Source organism: Dunckerocampus dactyliophorus, chromosome 21 (assembly GCF_027744805.1).
Source record: "Dunckerocampus dactyliophorus isolate RoL2022-P2 chromosome 21, RoL_Ddac_1.1, whole genome shotgun sequence".
Lineage (NCBI taxonomy): Eukaryota > Metazoa > Chordata > Actinopteri > Syngnathiformes > Syngnathidae > Dunckerocampus > Dunckerocampus dactyliophorus.
In genome coordinates, this window is record NC_072839.1 from 3,020,868 (window position 1) to 3,038,096 (window position 17,229).

General features: G+C 40.0%; 1 protein-coding gene across 1 annotated transcript; it reads left to right on the forward strand.

Moving 5' to 3' along the window:
- Nucleotides 1–2,337: 2,337 nt before the first annotated feature.
- On the forward strand, nt 2,338–9,862 carry pi15a (peptidase inhibitor 15a). The gene is made up of 6 exons (XM_054765834.1): nt 2,338–2,500; nt 2,577–2,873; nt 4,224–4,342; nt 6,195–6,327; nt 6,407–6,522; nt 8,599–9,862. The coding sequence occupies exons 2-6, from the start codon at nt 2,607–2,609 to the stop codon at nt 8,732–8,734; spliced, it is 771 nt and encodes a 256-aa protein (XP_054621809.1). The 5' UTR covers nt 2,338–2,500; nt 2,577–2,606; the 3' UTR covers nt 8,735–9,862.
- Nucleotides 9,863–17,229: the final 7,367 nt, after the last annotated feature.

Here is a 17,229-nt window from a genome sequence, read left to right on the forward strand (position 1 = left end):
ATTTTTTCTTGTTAGAATACAATGTTTTTCCTCTTAATATTTTGACTCATTAAATTACAGCAGTATTTTCTTCTTTTCTGATTTCTGATGTTTTTTTTTTATATTTTCCAACAATTTCCTTCTCACAATTATGACTATTTCCATAATATTTTCACTTTATTCTCGTAACGTTTCAACTTTTTCCACACCCTAATTTCCCCAAAAATGATAACTTTGTTGTTTTGTTTGTTTTTCATAATATTAGGACTTATAAAAAAAGTTTTTCTTTAAAATTTCAACTCTCTACGACTAAAATGCTTAGATTTTGCCTCATAATATTATGAATTTTTATTGTAAGACGACTTTTTCTTTTCTTGATTTAGCGCATACGATTAGGGATGCTCGATATTGATCAATATTGATATCCAATATTGTGGTAACAATCGGAAGGCAAAACTTGGAAATGATTCCACACGGCGGGCATGCTGAGCTTGTTGCCGATATCCCTTTGGACATAACGACCTCTATCGATATGCTCCGATATATCATTTTTATCGGCCCATAATGTCGGTCGACCGTCCTTTGTCCTATCCAATCTGAACTTTGACCTCAGTTAGTGTTATCTTGGATGGGATCCTGTTAAAAAAGATGTTTCTAGCTTGGGCAGTGTGGGGAAAACGCACGTCTGTTCTTAGCATTGAACATAACAGCAGATCAAATGTAGCAAATATCAATCTCATCCCATCTAAAGACTCTCCTAAGGACGTCCAACAGTGGCAAGTGGGAGCTGACACATATATGGAGTGATATCCTCGCACCTGAAAAGTTCATCACTTCCAAGAAAAATGTGGAGGGAAAGACAGCAGAAGAGAAGAAAAAAAAGAAAACAGGAGGGGGGAGGGAGAGCAGGAAATGTCTTCCTGCGTCACGTTGCTTTAATGTGTTCAGCAGCTGCCAATGAAAATGACGAGCCACAGAAGTGTTATTTTTTTCCCCCCTCGGCCTCGGCGTCTTGCCCTGGAAAACCACACAGCTGGAGCCGCGCGGCGAACGAACAAGTGTAATCTTTATCGCGTAATGAAGGTGACGACCAAGATGGATGGAAGCGGACGCCGCCACTCGCTTGAGTCAGAGCCGCCGGCTCCTTCTCCAACATCACGCACGTTATATCAGAAACACGCACCAGTTCAGCTTCTCCGGCCGTCTTTTCGCAGGCCGCACAACATGAGGCAGACCTACGCAAGCTAATGACATCCAACGCTGGAACAACGTAATCATGCTCAGTTTTCATTGACACAAGCAGTCCCACTTCCTGTTATCGTGCAGCATCAAGGAATAAAAAAAATGTGCAGCTGACGTCAACCATATATGCCGCTCACAGCCTCTAGGGGGCGTATTTGCATGGCGTTCAATGAGTCCTTTTTTCAGATGCAATTTATGAGAGAATTGAAATTGTTATTAATTTTTTTAAGCTTGCAGTAGTGAATGCAAATATACATGGTTCTCTACAAATATACATATTGTTAATTCAGAGCAGGAAAAATAAAAATTTAATTCAATAAAATAAGGGTTGTGATTGTCGTCATTTTCGTTATTTTAAGTAAAAAAAATATATTTTGCATTGAAAATGAGCTGTGAATATTTCTGTAAAAACCATATACAGTATTATTAAATATATTCTACTAATTTAATTGTTAATTATGTTGTTAAATTAATACCTGAGCGTTATCATCTTTGTAAATACATATATATATAAAATTTGAAAAAAATGTAACAGTTCAATAAAACAAAATAGCATCATTTTGGATGAGTTGTGATTGTCGTCTTTTTAGTATTTTGTTATTTTTTTTAATTATCATTTCTCACGGAAGGCGAGCTAAAAATACTTCTGGACAAACATTATTTAACATTTTTATTTAATTAATAAAATGTTATTTATGTTGTTAAATTAATATCTAAGCATTAATATTTTTTGAAAAATAAAATAAAATGGCAATTTTGGATATGGGTTGCGAGTATTGCTTTTTTAATTTTTATTTATTTATTTATTTTTTTTTACAAAACTCATTAATTCTAAAAGTAATCTCTTAATATTTCTGTAAAAATGATTAATTATATTTATTGTATGAATGTATTTATTTCTTTAAAACATTTCTTAAATTAATACCTGAGCATTATCTTTTTAAAAATATATACAGCATATGCCAATGTCGATACCTAATGCATGAGTAGGAAAAACATAATAAATTCGAGCCATTCAAAACGAAAGTGGGTGACTGACGTCAAAAGTTGGACTCGTAAATGAATAAAACAGAAGTCGATGGTCTCCAAATGATGCTGTGTTTCAGGTGACATAGCGAGGGAGGGTGGTCCTCTACCTCCACATGCACTTCCTGCATCGTCCACTGGATAGACTATATAAACCCGCAGAGACCACCTTCTCCTGAAGACCTCTTATAGTTTGCCAAGCTCCAAAAACTGTCGTGCGCGGACAGCTCCAGGCATCGCTTGCAGAGGAAAGGTACAAGACTTATCATCCGTGAGAATTCAATGTTACTCTGAGGTGCGCTGACACAACATTTGTACTTTCATTGCAGCTCAATCGGAGACGGGAAGGATTTGCAAGCATGCAGCCTCACTTACTCGCGTTCATACTTCTGTGCACGCACTGCGGAGCAAGTGCACTGGCGGTCGCCGTGGACGCCGCCACCGACGCGCCATCCCCGGCGTCGCCAGCGGCCAATTTCACCGGCACCGGCACGGGAGCCGACGCCAGCAGTTCTAAAAGCAGGAGGAAGCGTTACATTAGCCAGAACGACATGGTGGCCATTCTTGATTACCACAACAAAGTGCGAGGCAAGGTGTTTCCTCCAGCGTCTAACATGGAATACATGGTGAGTGGCCCTTTGTGCACACGTGCATCAGACTTCGATGATGCACATGTTAGTCAACTGCAGGATTGTCAAGTCGCATTTTTCTAGAAGGGAATTGGCATCTTCAGCTGTTCGGTAGCTAAGCAATGTGTTGGACCACCTAAGTAGTCACTTCCAAAAGGAAGCAGGGGTCATGGTCATGTATCCTCGTGGAGCCCCACTGGCAACAGCAATATGGATGCCCAACAGTTATTTTGCAGAAAAAACACCACTGCAGGGCTTCACTGCGATTATTGTTGGAGCTTATGTCAATATGCAATGGTGCACCATACAAACCCCACTCACGAAATAACATTTTTAACCACAGAAAGTGCATATTTTTTCAATTTATTTACTATTTTTATGGTATTTGTTTTATCTCCTTTTTTAAAAGAAAAATATTGGTAGTTTTTGCAATTTGTCAAATTTTTAAAAATATTTTTTACGATATTTGTTGGTGTCCATAAAGAATGTACATGTATATTACTCGTGGGATTATTTTATTTATTTATATATATTTTAAATGAGTGTTTATTATTTTTAATAATTTTTTTTTTTTAAATATATACTATTGGTAGTTTAATGTTATTTCATAAAATTTATTTTGGTCGGTCAAAAGTGTTTTTTTATTATTTATTTTCTATTAATTTATATCTTTTAAAAAGTAAATATTTGTGGTAGGTTTTGCAGTTAGTCACATTTTAAATTAGTTCTTAAAAAATGGTTATTATTTATTGATATATATATTTTTAAACATATTTTTGGTCGTTTTTGCAATTTATCCAATTTTAAATGAGTGTTATTGCAACAATATTTTCAAATACAACTTTTCCCTGACTTTCATTGGTACTCAACACTGATTGGCTGGCAGAAGTCACGTGGTTCTTCAGCCTCAGAGTGATGCATGTGGTGTTCATTTAGACTCGAGTTACCAAATATGGTTCCTTGCTCTGTTATAAAGTGTGCTTCCACTAGTTGTGGCGTTAGTTATGAAGCTTTGTAGTTAAATCATCACGGGATGACCCACGTGCGCACACACGCACACACACACACACACACACACACACACACGCACACCACTTGTGTTTGGGTGTCTAGCAAGCCTCCATATTGGGAAACGGTCCAATTTTCCGTCACCATCGTGGAAAACCTTTGGATCAAAGAGTTGCCTGATAGGTCGGCTCTCCTCTCTTATGTAACCGTTGTGATGGATGCCGGTCGTCGTGACAACAGCGCCTTATCTCACATCTCACCGCTGAATGGGACGTAGACGGAGTGGATCTGGTGTCAATATTTTACATCAGTTATGTAATGCTTTCCGTGTGTGTGCAGGTGTGGGATGACAGTCTGGCCAAGTCAGCTGAGAACTGGGCCCACGCTTGCCTGTGGGAGCACGGCCCGTCTCACCTCCTCAGGTTTCTGGGTCAGAACCTCTCCGTCAGGACAGGACGGTAGGTGACCTTTGAACCCCCGCAGCCCCAAGCCCCCCCCCCCCTTGGGCGACATCTGCTGCCGCTCTCAGCAGGGATGACACTCCTCGAGCGGTCACGGTCATTGCTTTGAAGACCGTTTTATTTTCCTGCTTAAAAAGGTGACCCGGTGACTGCGCAAGGAATGCTCACGTGGCGCCTCGGATCAACAAACGCTAACAGACAGACACAGCTTTTACTTTGGCGGGCTTCCCACACAACGATTGCACTTTGCCATTGAAGAATGTCAACACTATGTCAAACATGCACGGCAAAACAACAACAACTAGAGGCTTATTTTGGCATTGAACAGCATCGGTGTCGTTGCCATGGCGCCCCAAATCAGTGTTTCTCAACCGTCACCCCTCAACAACAAGCGACAACCCACACAGGGACCTTTTTATCATCACAAACTCAGAGAATTTCTATTTTAACGGGACCGTTTGCAGACGGTGTCTCTCTCTCTCGACGGCACGCTTTTCTCCAGCAGATATCTGCAGCTGTGTGTCGGACGTCTCCTCTTCACGTCCTTCTCCGTCTCACTCAAGCTTGATTGGCCAGAAACATGGCGCGCACCTCGTAGCAAGCAAATGGCACGGAGAGAAATGAGAGGTGCGTTCACGGACATCGGGTCATTATATTATTATTATTATATATTAAGACCTGCGACACACTGAAAAAGTCTCACCTAAAATCCCAATTTTAGGTCATGACCCACCAGTTGAGAACCAATGCCTTATTTATTTATTGTTTTATTATATTTTTTTCAATATATACACAAAGCAGTCTTTCCCATACATTTGTTTCTTTGTGGCGGCCACATATCGATTTGGGACGACCTGTTCACCCTCGCACGCACCTGGCCTGCCAGAGAATAAGACGACGGAGCAGGAGGGACAAGTGTTGCCAACTTTTAGCGAGTATTCAGACCCCAGACTCTGACATGGAAGCACGTTTTCGCTCTGCTCAACGAGCAGCGGGTGCTGCTGTGGGCCCCTGACAGGCGGCTCCGTCTTGTTTGTGACATTAAAAAAAGACAACTGGAGAATATGTATATTCCTAAACATATTTGTTTTGCTTACGTGTTTTTTACACAATTAGTCTCTCCTACAGCGTCCGTTACATGTCAAATTATGCAAATGAAACGATGAAACCCCACCCCCAAAAGCACAAATGGATTACGCAGCCTTAAATTCACCGACAAATGCTTTTAAAAAAACATGACTGTTACTATTATTCATATTATTATTCATTTTTGTGTAAATTTCCATCTTTCTAAATGCTGTAAAGCTGGGAGTGGGTTGTTTTCGCTCTTTTTCTTAAATCAATAAATCTAAAATAAAATAAAAAAAACAAATTTTGTTGTGTAGGTAAAAAAAAAAATACAAAAGGTAAATAATGAAGTGCAAAAGAAGTAAAAAGAAGTTAACCACAGCTAGTAGGAAAAGGCTAACGGGGCTAACGTGATGCTGACTAATTCCATAACGTACGTAACACACGCACATTCGTCTTCCTCTCCGAACATTCCTCACTGAGGCTCGTCCTTCTTTGGAAGAGGCGTCACGAAAAGTACCACAAAAAAGCTCAAATAAAAAAGCCACGTAATCCCCATCATCCAAGAAACAGACTTCCGAGGCCTATTTTTTCCCCAAATATGGGTCCAATTCCAAATTGTTTGACCTCAGGGGTGTTCCAGAATACATGAAGATAGGCCAACAACATCCTGGGCTAATTGACACAACAAGGCGATTAATAAGGCTTCCCTGCTGAGACCCGGATAAGCGCAAGACAATGGAAGGCAATGAAGAGTGTTGGTGGTATCGTCTTTTCGCAGGTATCGGTCCATTCTGCAGCTGGTGAAGCCATGGTACGACGAGGTCAAGGATTACTCCTTTCCTTACCCCCGCGACTGCAACCCCCGATGCCCCCTCCGATGCTACGGCCCCATGTGCACCCATTACACACAGGTAAGGACTCTGTTACCACCCCTAATCCCGTTCAAGCAATGCACCCAATTTCACCGCTCCTCCTCGGCCTGTTTTGCAGATGGTGTGGGCCACCTCCAACAAAGTGGGCTGTGCCGTGCACACGTGCCACAACATGAACGTTTGGGGTTCCGTGTGGAAGCGGGCGACGTATTTAGTCTGCAACTACTCGCCAAAGTAAGTCGCCGTCACGTGCGAATGAACCCGTTAACCTAATCCCCCTGCCGACCTGTCAAATGCCACCCGTGTCGCCGCCGGGGCGGAGGGTCGGTGGGGGATTCGGAGCCGCGAAACGGGCCCGCGAGCAGGTACATCTAATTCTCTTGGGAAGAGAGAGAGACGGCGTGTAAGACACTTGATGACCTAGTTTATTTTTGGAAACGCTGCATTTGTTCCACTCGTGAGAGTCGACACGACCTGGCTTGTGGTTCAGCGCAGGTCATCAAGTGTTAGCGCCACTAAATCACGTAAACGCAGCTGCAATTTGCCTGGTGTCTACTTAGAACTTAATGTGCTATAAATGTAGCCAGCTGATTTATAGTCGTGCGATAATGCCTGCAGAACACAAATCAGAGATTTTATTTATTTTAGTCTGTCCTTCGGGTCTCAACACGGGCCAAAAATTGTCTCCGCTCCCGTCTCCAGTTTTTTTTTTTTTGGTCAAAGCCTTGATGAATCTGAGATTTACCAACTCTCCCTGCTATGCGGATGGGTGGCGGTCTTGAATTTCGTGGCTTGACTATGACGGTTTTCAAAAATATATTCATAAATCATTGCTGTGTTTGTGGTTGATTTTAGCCTATTAGGCATTTTCAAGCATAAAAATGGCTAAATGGAGTAAAATACAAATAAGGCATTCGGAAGACACATTCAAAGATATGATGATCTGTAGTATTCGACACTGGTCAGTAGGTGTCAGTAATGTTACTGTCATGTTGGGTGAGACACACAAGCACCAGACTTGATGGCCGGAAGGTTTGAACGATCTCACAACAGACACGATAATAATAATCTCTAACACAGGCTACTGCTGTGGCCTGTTCCCGCCCACTCAGCTCCCCTAGCACCTCTAAACAACACAAATGGACATGAGTCCAAAATGTCTTATGTCTACTATATTGGGTTATAGGAGTGCAAAGGTGCACTATAGGGGTGTTATTTCATATCTAGAGGGCTCTAATAATGTTAAAAAAAGCACAACAACAAACTCTCCCAATGCTAACGTGTGAGTCTGTATTATGTCTTATTAATAATGCTACTATATCGGGTAATAGGAGTGGAAAGGTGACTATAGGGGTGTTATTTCATGATTAGAGGGCTCTAATAAGGTTTAAAAAAGAATAACACTCTCCAAATGCTAACATGTGAGTGTGTATTGTCTTATTTTCTCTTCTTATGTCTACTATATTGGGTAATAGGAGTGTAAAGCTGGCCATAGGGGTGTTATTTCATGTCTAGAGGGCTCTAATAATGTTTAAATAAGAACAACAAAACCAAACACTCCCAATGCTAACATGTGAGTCTGTATGATGTCTTATTTGTCTTGTTATGTCTACTATATTGTGTAATGGGAGTGCAAAGGTGACTATAGGGGTGCTATTTCATGTCGAGAGGGCTTTAATAATGTTTAAAAAAAAAAAAAAGAACAAGAACCTCTCCCAATGCTAACATGTGTGAGTCTGTATTATGTCTTATATATCTACTATATCGGGTAATAGGAGTGGAAAGGTGACTATAGGGGTGTTATTTCATGTCTAGAGTGCTCTAATAATGTTTAAAAAAGAATAAACTCTCCCAATGGTAACATGTGAGAGTCTGTATTATGTCTTACGTCTTATTATGTCTACTACTGTATATTGGGTAATAGGAGTGTAAAGGTGATTATAGGGGTGTTATTTCATGTCTAGAGGGCTCTAATGTTTAAAAAAAAGAACAAAATCAAACACTCCCAATGCTAACATGTGAGTCTGTATGATGTCTTATTTGTCTTATGTCTACTATATCAGGTAATAGGAGTGTCAAGGTGACTATAGGGGTGTTATTTCATGTCTAATAATGTTAAAAAGCGTATTTAGACGTCCGTAAACAGTTTTTCTATGCTCTAACTCAGAAAATATTCCATTAGTAAGTAAGAAATCCTACTTTGCGGAAACTCACTTATCGCGGTCACCAATTGAAGCATGAGTCTGCTCAGTTCAATCAGTTGAAACAGGAGTTCAGAACATTCACACGCCTCCTTGTTGTGTCGTTTAGGGGCAACTGGATCGGAGAGGCTCCCTACAAAGTCGGGGTCCCCTGTTCCGCCTGCCCCCCCAGCTACGGGGGCTCGTGCAGCAACAACATGTGCTTCCCCGCTCTGAAGACAAACTACCTGCACTGGTTCAAATAAACACAAGCTGCACCCGAGCCACAGTACCACAGAGACACTATTCTCATGGAGTAGCGTCCGGATTTGCACAAGAGGCATGGACCAGTCAATTTTTGTATATATGGGCTTATTTAAAAGACACAAAGCCACATCTGAAGGCAGCAGACAATTTTTGACGACGTGTACATAATCTGTAAATGAATTTTGACCAGATTTGCTAATAATTGTGTAATTTATGTGTCCAATCCTTCCAAAACATCCACACCAGCAGGGTGCTACGTAGAGTTTACGGCGGCGGCGGAGGCCCGAACGTGACGACAGCTGCTCATACGTGCTCACTACGGTGCTATGCGGGCATCACACCTCCCTGTTGTGTGCTCTGCCTTTTAAGAATGCTGGAATCGAACCTTCAAACGGACGCCAGCAGAGCGACGCTACACGCTTCACCCTCGGGCGTCTATTTTTGTCCCGTGAGGAATTGCTCGGACAAAAGTGCACTTAACTGTGAAATTTGAAATGTAAACCTGACCTGACTACTTCTGTTTTTTTATTATTACTTTTTTTAAGCGCAGTTTAAATCTGCACTTATTTGGCTTTAACACCGCAAATGATTTGTCTAAAGCACAACAAACCTGACCCCTTTTTGTATTTGCTAATCATATGTGTTATATACTGTACTCTTATGTATTGATATATTGGAAAATGTATTTTTTGCTGTCATGCAATTTTGGAGCGAGACACTCAAGTGCACCTTAATTGTTGTAAATGTCCAAAATACCAGAAAAATCCTTTTGTATACGTGTACATAACCATTATACTCTGATATACCCTTTAAACTAAACTACAATTATTGCATAAGTTATTCATTTTTTTATATATTTTATTATATTTTTGTATTGTTTTGTTAAACAATAGCGAAACAATTATTAGTATGTGGTTCATTGGCAACAAAGCACTAGCAAAATATCCCGGCAACGCCGACATTTTTGCAGCGTAATCAACTGATAGAAAAAAAGTGGGCATTGCTGCTAAAAATAAAATAAAATAAAAGCAAAACAGGAAATGTTCCGCACTGACTGTATGGAAATCAACAAGCCATTTATGCAATGTGCTCTCTTGCTATTGGAATGTGTAATAAAATGGTGTAAAAATGGGTCTGAAAGTGTGATGATGGCCATAGAAAGCGCTCCACGCGTCACATATTTAGCCGTTTTTACAGCTTTAATAGTTTAGTTGCAGTTTTTATTATACAGCTGCCCTTTTATGCAAACACACAAATACATTTTTTCCATTATATCATAGACATTTAAAAAAAATGTTAACTTACATTTTCTTCAATAGGATCCCAGAGTTAAGAACTGTAAAAAGGGTGAGTACTTTTGCTTTAGTTTAACTTGTTTAAACAGCTGCCTTTTTATGCAAACACAAAAAATGAATTTTCAGATTTTTTTATACAATATTTCAAACATTTTTAAGCTTATATTTTCTTTATTACAATCCAAGAGTTAAGAACCTTAAAAAGATTGAGTAGTTTTGCTTTATTTTTATTTCACAACTGCATTTTTATGCAAACTTGCAAAAAATTGCTATTTTTTTATGCAATACTTGAGACGCATTTCAGGTTTTTTTTTTTTATGTAACACTTTTTGGCTTATATTTTCTTCAATAGGAGCCAAGATTTAACAACCTTGCTGCCTTTTTTTAAAAATTAATTTAAATTCAAATTTTTTAATTTAATTTCTATTACATTAATTTTCACATTTTTCATGCATGATTTTCAGACATTTAAAAAATTTTTTTTGCACTTTAGTTTACATTTTTTTCCCAATAGGATCCAAGAGTTAAGAACCTTCAATTTTAGTTGATTTTAATTTGATTAAAAACGTTATTATTTGCCTTTTTTATGCCAACACGTAAATTAACTTTCAGATTTTTTTATACAACATTTTAGACGTATTTAGCCATTTTTAGAACTCTCTAACTTTCGCTTTTCTTTGGACCGCGTTGCTATCCGTGAGGAAGCTTGATGAAGCGGCCAGCAGAGTGACGGGTGCACAGAACCTACAGCGCAGAAGTGAAAGCTAAGCTTGCGCGAGAGAGTGAAAGCAACGTATCTTTTGTGTGTCTGACTCTTCTCGGAGTAGTTTCCATATGCAAGTCATATGTAAGTGTTGTGCAACTCTGATTGTGCTATGCGAGTGTGTCTTCTATGAGAATCTATTCGACTGAATCTGAAAGCAAACACACCTTTTTGCTTGCATTTTCTTCAACAGAAGCCAAGCGTTACTTTCGCTTCCTTTTGTCATACACCCGCCTTTTTGATGCACTGTTTGACAGTGAAGAATTTGACTTGGATGTGCCGACGTCCCGCGTGAGAAAAAGCGAAGAGGGAGCCTCTTGTCTGAGTGTCCAGTGAAAGCTTTGACCTCAAAGCAGGACGAGGCGGGGAGCAGAAAGGAATGCCAGAAGCTGAGAAGAGTGAGAATGTGTGTCAACTCCAGGCACACAAGCTAAATCAAAGCGCGAGCAGTGGGGGGGGGCAATGATAAGAAGAATAGTAGAATCTTTTTTTTTTTTTCCTCCAAGCTGCATCAGCTGTGCAAGGTCATAAATGGCTGAATGTTTTTTGCAGATGTTACCTCGCGTTCGGGATCGCCAGGTATGTGTCTGGGTCAGCCTGAAAGCCGGCCTTGACGTCTGCAGACCATCAAACAAACAAACAAATGTTTTATTCATTAGCGCCGGGACACGTGTGAGCCCAGGTGCTCGGGAGACATCCCTGCAGATGCTAAACTTTGCATAGCGCGAGGGATTCCTGCACTTCCATGAGGCCAGACTGGGGCTTTGCAATGCCTGGAATCGGCTGAATGAGAGATTTCGAGGAATCAGCTGGTTTGCTTTGGAAAGCGTTTGAGGGCGGGGAGCCAAAGAAATGATTGAAAGGCGAATAATCACAAAGCAGTGCTGGAAGCTGCTGCACACATACAGTACAGTACAGTACAGTACAGTACAGTACAGTACAGCAGATACTGCATGTCTTATACATCAGGACAGCATCCAGACCACATCAGTAGCACGCTGGCTCAAACCTTTCCCAGCGAGGGCCACACGCTGATAATGAGCGGATGCGCCTTTGCCTCTTGGATATTTAGCAAAGCAACACGTGCTGCAGGTATGCGTAGAAGTTATGTAAACATACAGGTATCGACCGTATGCTTCATGAAACAGGTCAAAAGCATTATTTGCAGCAACTTCGGTTTTTGCTCTTTTTTTCTTTTTCTTCTTTTTTTTCTTTTTTTTGCCCATTTGTGAGTGTCTCAAATAATTCTCATAAATTTTCTTCTCGTCACTTAATTTTCCAAAAATGACAACTTTATTTAGTTTTGTTTTTGTCTTTAATATTTCAACTTAATGCTGCTAAAATGACATTTTTCCTCATATTATGAGTTTATTCTGGGAAAAATTGTGACTTTTTCTTCATTGGAATGCGACTTTTTTTCGTCTCAATATTTTGACTTTATTCTCATACATTACTGCTGGTTTTTTTTGTAATTTTCCAACTATTTCAACTTTTTTCTTGTAAATTTTCTTGTCATAATTATGACTTTATTCCCATAATATAACTTTTTTCTCAACCTAATTTTCTAAAAATTAAAACTTTCTCATATTACAAAAAAAAAACATTTTTTTCTTTCATATTTCATCTCCATGCCACTAAAATGACATTTTTCCTCATCATATTATACATTTGTTCTCGTAAAATTGCGACTTTTTTCCTCATTAGAATACGACTTTATTCTCATACAGTTACAGCTGATTTTTCCCCATTTCGGCTGTTTTTTTTATTTCAAACTTTTTAAACTTTTTTCTTGTAAATGTTTTTATCATGATTATGACTTTATTCCCATAATTTTATAACTTTTTCTCAACCTAATTTTCCCAAAATTACTAACTTTATTTTGTTTTGTTTCTCATAATATTATCACTTTTAAAAAATAGCAATATTTAATATTAATAATATAATATTTATATGCTGCTATGCTATATTTAATATGCTACTAAAATGAGATTATTTTCCCCTTATATTACGAGTTTATTCTGGTAAAATTGGCACTTTTTTCCCTTGTTAAAATACAAGCTTTTGTCTTAATATTTTGACTTTATTGTCATAAAATTACAGATGTTTCCCCCCCCCCAACTATTTTAAACTTGCTTCTTGTAAATTATTTTCTCATAATTCCGACTTTATTCCCTTAATATTTACAATAATAATAATATTTAATCTTCTAACATTGTAATTTTTTCCCCTGCAACCAAATTTGCCCAAAACAACTTTATTCACTGTTTTGTTTGTCTCTCATAATATTGCAACTTAAGAAAAACCTCCAACCACTTTAATATTTCAACTTTATGCTATGAAAAAAAGAAGAAAATTTTACCTCTTAATATTTTCACTTTATTCTCGTAGAACTACTGCTGATTTTTCCATTTTGGCAGGGTTTTTTTTCAGTTTTTTTAAATTACATTTTTTGAATGCGGGCCAATAGAAAAACAGCCGTGTGCCACAAATGGCCCCCGGGCCACACTTCAGACACCCCTGCTTAAGAGAATGTGACATCTTTGCCTTGGGAGCAGCGACCAAAGTCATGAAATAATCTTCCCATTTTCGTCCGTGTCTTAGCAAGAACCCTCCTGACTTTTAAACATCTGACACAACAAGTCCAAGATGGCTAACGCCAAAAATCAAAACAGTTCCTGTTGTTTGTCACTTTGCCACCCCCTTCCAATGTGTACGCATGTCTTGGATACCCGGGGCAAAAATGTGGAAAGAAAAAAGAAAGAAAAAGCGATGTCCCAGACGTGAACAAGGAGCAAAGTGGCTGCGTTCACATGACGGTGTCGACATACGAGGCCGATGTCAGCCACTTGAAGCGTGTTTTGGGAATCTGGTCCAACGTTGGCACGTACACGCTAAAGCCCTTTTGCGACCATAAATCTCCCACAGCGGCCCGGCTCACGGCGGGGGCGCGTTTGTGCGCTCGCTCTTCTTTTAGGATGGATGCCCCTGACTTCAAACGAGGTGTAAAAAAAGAAAGAAAACAAAAAATCACGTACACAAGTCACGTGCCTGTTTTGGTCAGTTGACCTTGTTTGGTGAGCACAGAAAAGGAGCTGCACGGTGGGGGCGACAGCAAATAAAAGCGTAAGTTGGTCACTTTTCTTGCTGGGTGGTTTTATCTTGGAGAAGTAAAGCCCTCACATGGTCGGCTAAGAAACAAATAATGCATATTTGCAATACCGCAGCACTAACATTCCCTATTGTGACAAAAGGCATTAGCTGGAATCAGTTCTGGGACGCCGCTTGACCTCCGATTTGTTCACATTTCAAAGCAGATTTAGCTTTCCCATTGGAAATAACACTAAAGGAATTAATCTGTTCCAGGGTCAAACTGTAGCAAGCATAACAATGCAACTGCATAAAAAAATGTTACTTTATTGTGAAAAGTCACACTGGGCATCATTAAAAGCTACTTTCATCCAATTTGACATGAACCTGAATTTTTAGCTTTATGCATGCTTTGGAGCAATATGAAAACATAAAAAGAAATTGTTCAAGAAATTATTTTTAGTGCAAAAATAATTAACAGAATGAAAAAAAAGTGTGTGGGATCACAGCTCTCACCCACTGCCTTAAAATGCAACAGCTCAAAAAATTGCTCAATAAATTACTTTTAGTGCAAAATAACAAATTAACAGATTTTGTTTTAAAGAAACTGTCCGGGAGCGAGATCAAGGTCCTCACCCATTGCCTCTCAAAAGGCAGCAGCTGTACCATTACACCACGAGGGACTGACAATTTGTTCAGTATTTTTAGTGCAAGACAACAAATGAACAGATTTTTAAAAACTGAGGGGGCGGGGGGGGCGCCAGATCGAACTCCTTGCCTACTGATTTCGAATGCAGCAGCTGTACCATTACACCACAAGGGACTGACACTAAATTGTTCAATAACTTCGGTGCAAAATAAATGTATGTTTTTTTTTTAAGTCCAGGGGCGGGATCGAGTTCCTCACCACTGTCCTAAAAGGCAGCAGCTGTACCATTACACCACCAGGGACTGACAACAACTTGTTCAATAAAGTATTTTTAGTTGAAAATAACAAATGAACAGATTTCTTTTAAGCGTCCATGCATGAGATTGAAGCCAAGCCCGCTGACTTAAAGGGCAGCAGCTGTACCATTACACCACCAGGGGCTGATTGGTGCTGTCAGATCTTTTTTTCCCCCCTCAGACTGACTTGCTGCTCTATGCACACATGGATTGACAAATGCCTGAAACCCAATCGAAAAGAGGTGACTTGATGTAACGTTTAGCCGGTCTGCGGCTCATGCTGGAAGCAAGAAAGCGGGCGTCATGAAACAACGCATCTAGTGGTGGTCTACTGCAACCCCGTCACGCTCCATCGCAGCCTCAAGAATAAGTCTGCACAAAGTCCACATGAGGAGATTCTGGACTTGACCCCTCTTCTTGAAGTCTAAGAACACAAACTGAACCAAAGGTGGCCCACATTCTCTGTTTCCCCTCTTTGTCTTGGACGAGGCCCTGCCAGCCTCTTTACGGGGGCCCAGCAGGGACATCAGACGAGGCGTGGGCCAACATCAGCATCATCAGAGCTGGGAAAGCGAGGCCCTAATCAGATGGGCTTCCCTCCTTCTCTCTCGCTCTCTCTCTTTTTTTTTTTTTTACATTTTGGTCAACAAGTTCATTAAAGCTTTGATGCTTCTCGTGATGCATTGCAGCGTATTTCATAATGACCTCAAACATCAAACCCGTCCACTTATTAAAACAAATATTCTGTCCAACTATTCGAAGATGATAGAAGAGTTATTGCGGTCTAATGAAGCATTTAGTCACGCCTGCAGCACAATAAGCACACAATTCATTTGGATCAGATTACCCAGAATGTCTACCTTAACATCTTAGTTTTATTTTTTAAATATACCAAATATTGAAATATATATACATTTAAATATAGTTGATACATTTTTTTCCTTTGCTTTTATTCTTTTTTTTTGTCATTTAAACCCGCGTGTTGCAGGATTATCTTTGATCGACACTGACCTCTAGTGGTAATAAACGGCGCTTACAGGTGTTTGTTTCGTGACGAACAGCGCCCTCTGCTGGTAAACCGTCACTACTGCAGGACTTTTATATCACAGACGTTGAAGGAATACTCAAGTTGTCCAACTTTATGTGATTGCCAAATAATTATAGAAAATAGCATTAAAAAATAAAAATGAAATAATTAAATACATAATTTATCTATGTAGTTATTGTAAAGTAAAATAAAATGAGAATAAATAGAGAACCATCATGAAATAATGCTGATAAAGAGAAATAATAGCATGCTCAGAATAGTGCGCAATGCAGTTACAACTTTTATCCACAAGGGCGTAGAGGTGCAGCAGCTAAGCGTCTTTGCTGCGATTGTCTTATCCGCCCGTGACCTCCATGCCCTTTAGTCTTGCGCTCACCTCAACCAGGACCATTATTTAGAGCGCGCCGTAGCAGATAAGGCGAACCCCCCTCCCCAAAAAAGTGTTGTTCGGGAGCGCTTGTGCGCGTGCGGGGTCTGGCATGGCCGATGCTTTCTGCAGGGTTGAACGGACGAGGGAGTGACTGGAGTGTGACCGTGTGCGCCAGATAAAAGACTCTCTAATGGATGCATGCTACATCACGACTCCAAAAAGGTGAACACGCACCTTGTTCCAATCCTGAATGCATTTTTTCCCCACGGGAAATAATGTACTGTAAAGAGAAATGCTCCGTTCCCGCATCAAACCGTCACCGACTGATAAGAAATTAACTCAACTAAAAAGTTGAACTGCTGCTAATTGATCAAAGATCACATTTTATTCAATTTCCTTTATTTTTTAACGCTCCGGTCATCACCGGGTTTAACCTCTTGGCTTTGATTCACTGGTTCCCTCTTGTGGTGGCTCTTGGAATAACACCACAGAGTGCATGATGGCTGGAGGGATATTTTTCACAAAAAATCGGGTCCAATTTGGGATGACTTGAGGGTTTTTTTGTCAGCTGTTGCGTAGAAGGAGCAAAGGAAAAGATGAGGCTGCTACTGACCCAAAAAGTACAGAGTAAAAAGTTGGGGAAAATAGTTGAGAATGCGGTCGTAGTGCACGTGTAGCGTTTTTTTTTTTTTTTTTTTAAACCGTATGTTAAATAGCTGAAGCTAAACCACGATGTGTTTACTGTGCAGCAAAAAGTCATCTTCCTTGGGACGATTGTCCATGTTTTCAGGTCTTCCGAGAAGCCTGACCTTTTTCTTCTTGCCGAACGTCAGCACCCCCGTGATGACCTCCCGTCGCCACATGGCAAAAGACAAAACATGACTGTTTCCATTTTATGTGGTGGGGGGGTGGGGTTGGGGGGGGTCACGCTGACGACAAATTTGAGCTTCGGTAGCAACACAGCGTTGGTTTGTGGTTTAATCCCC

Coding starts and splice junctions, on each gene's coding strand:
- pi15a (XM_054765834.1), top strand. CDS start 2,607: ATGCAGCCTCACTTACTCGCGTTCATACTTCTGTGCACGCACTGCGGA. Junction 6,328..6,406: donor TGTGCACCCATTACACACAG/GTAAGGACTCTG, acceptor CCTGTTTTGCAG/ATGGTGTGGGCCACCTCCAA. Junction 6,523..8,598: donor GTCTGCAACTACTCGCCAAA/GTAAGTCGCCGT, acceptor TGTGTCGTTTAG/GGGCAACTGGATCGGAGAGG.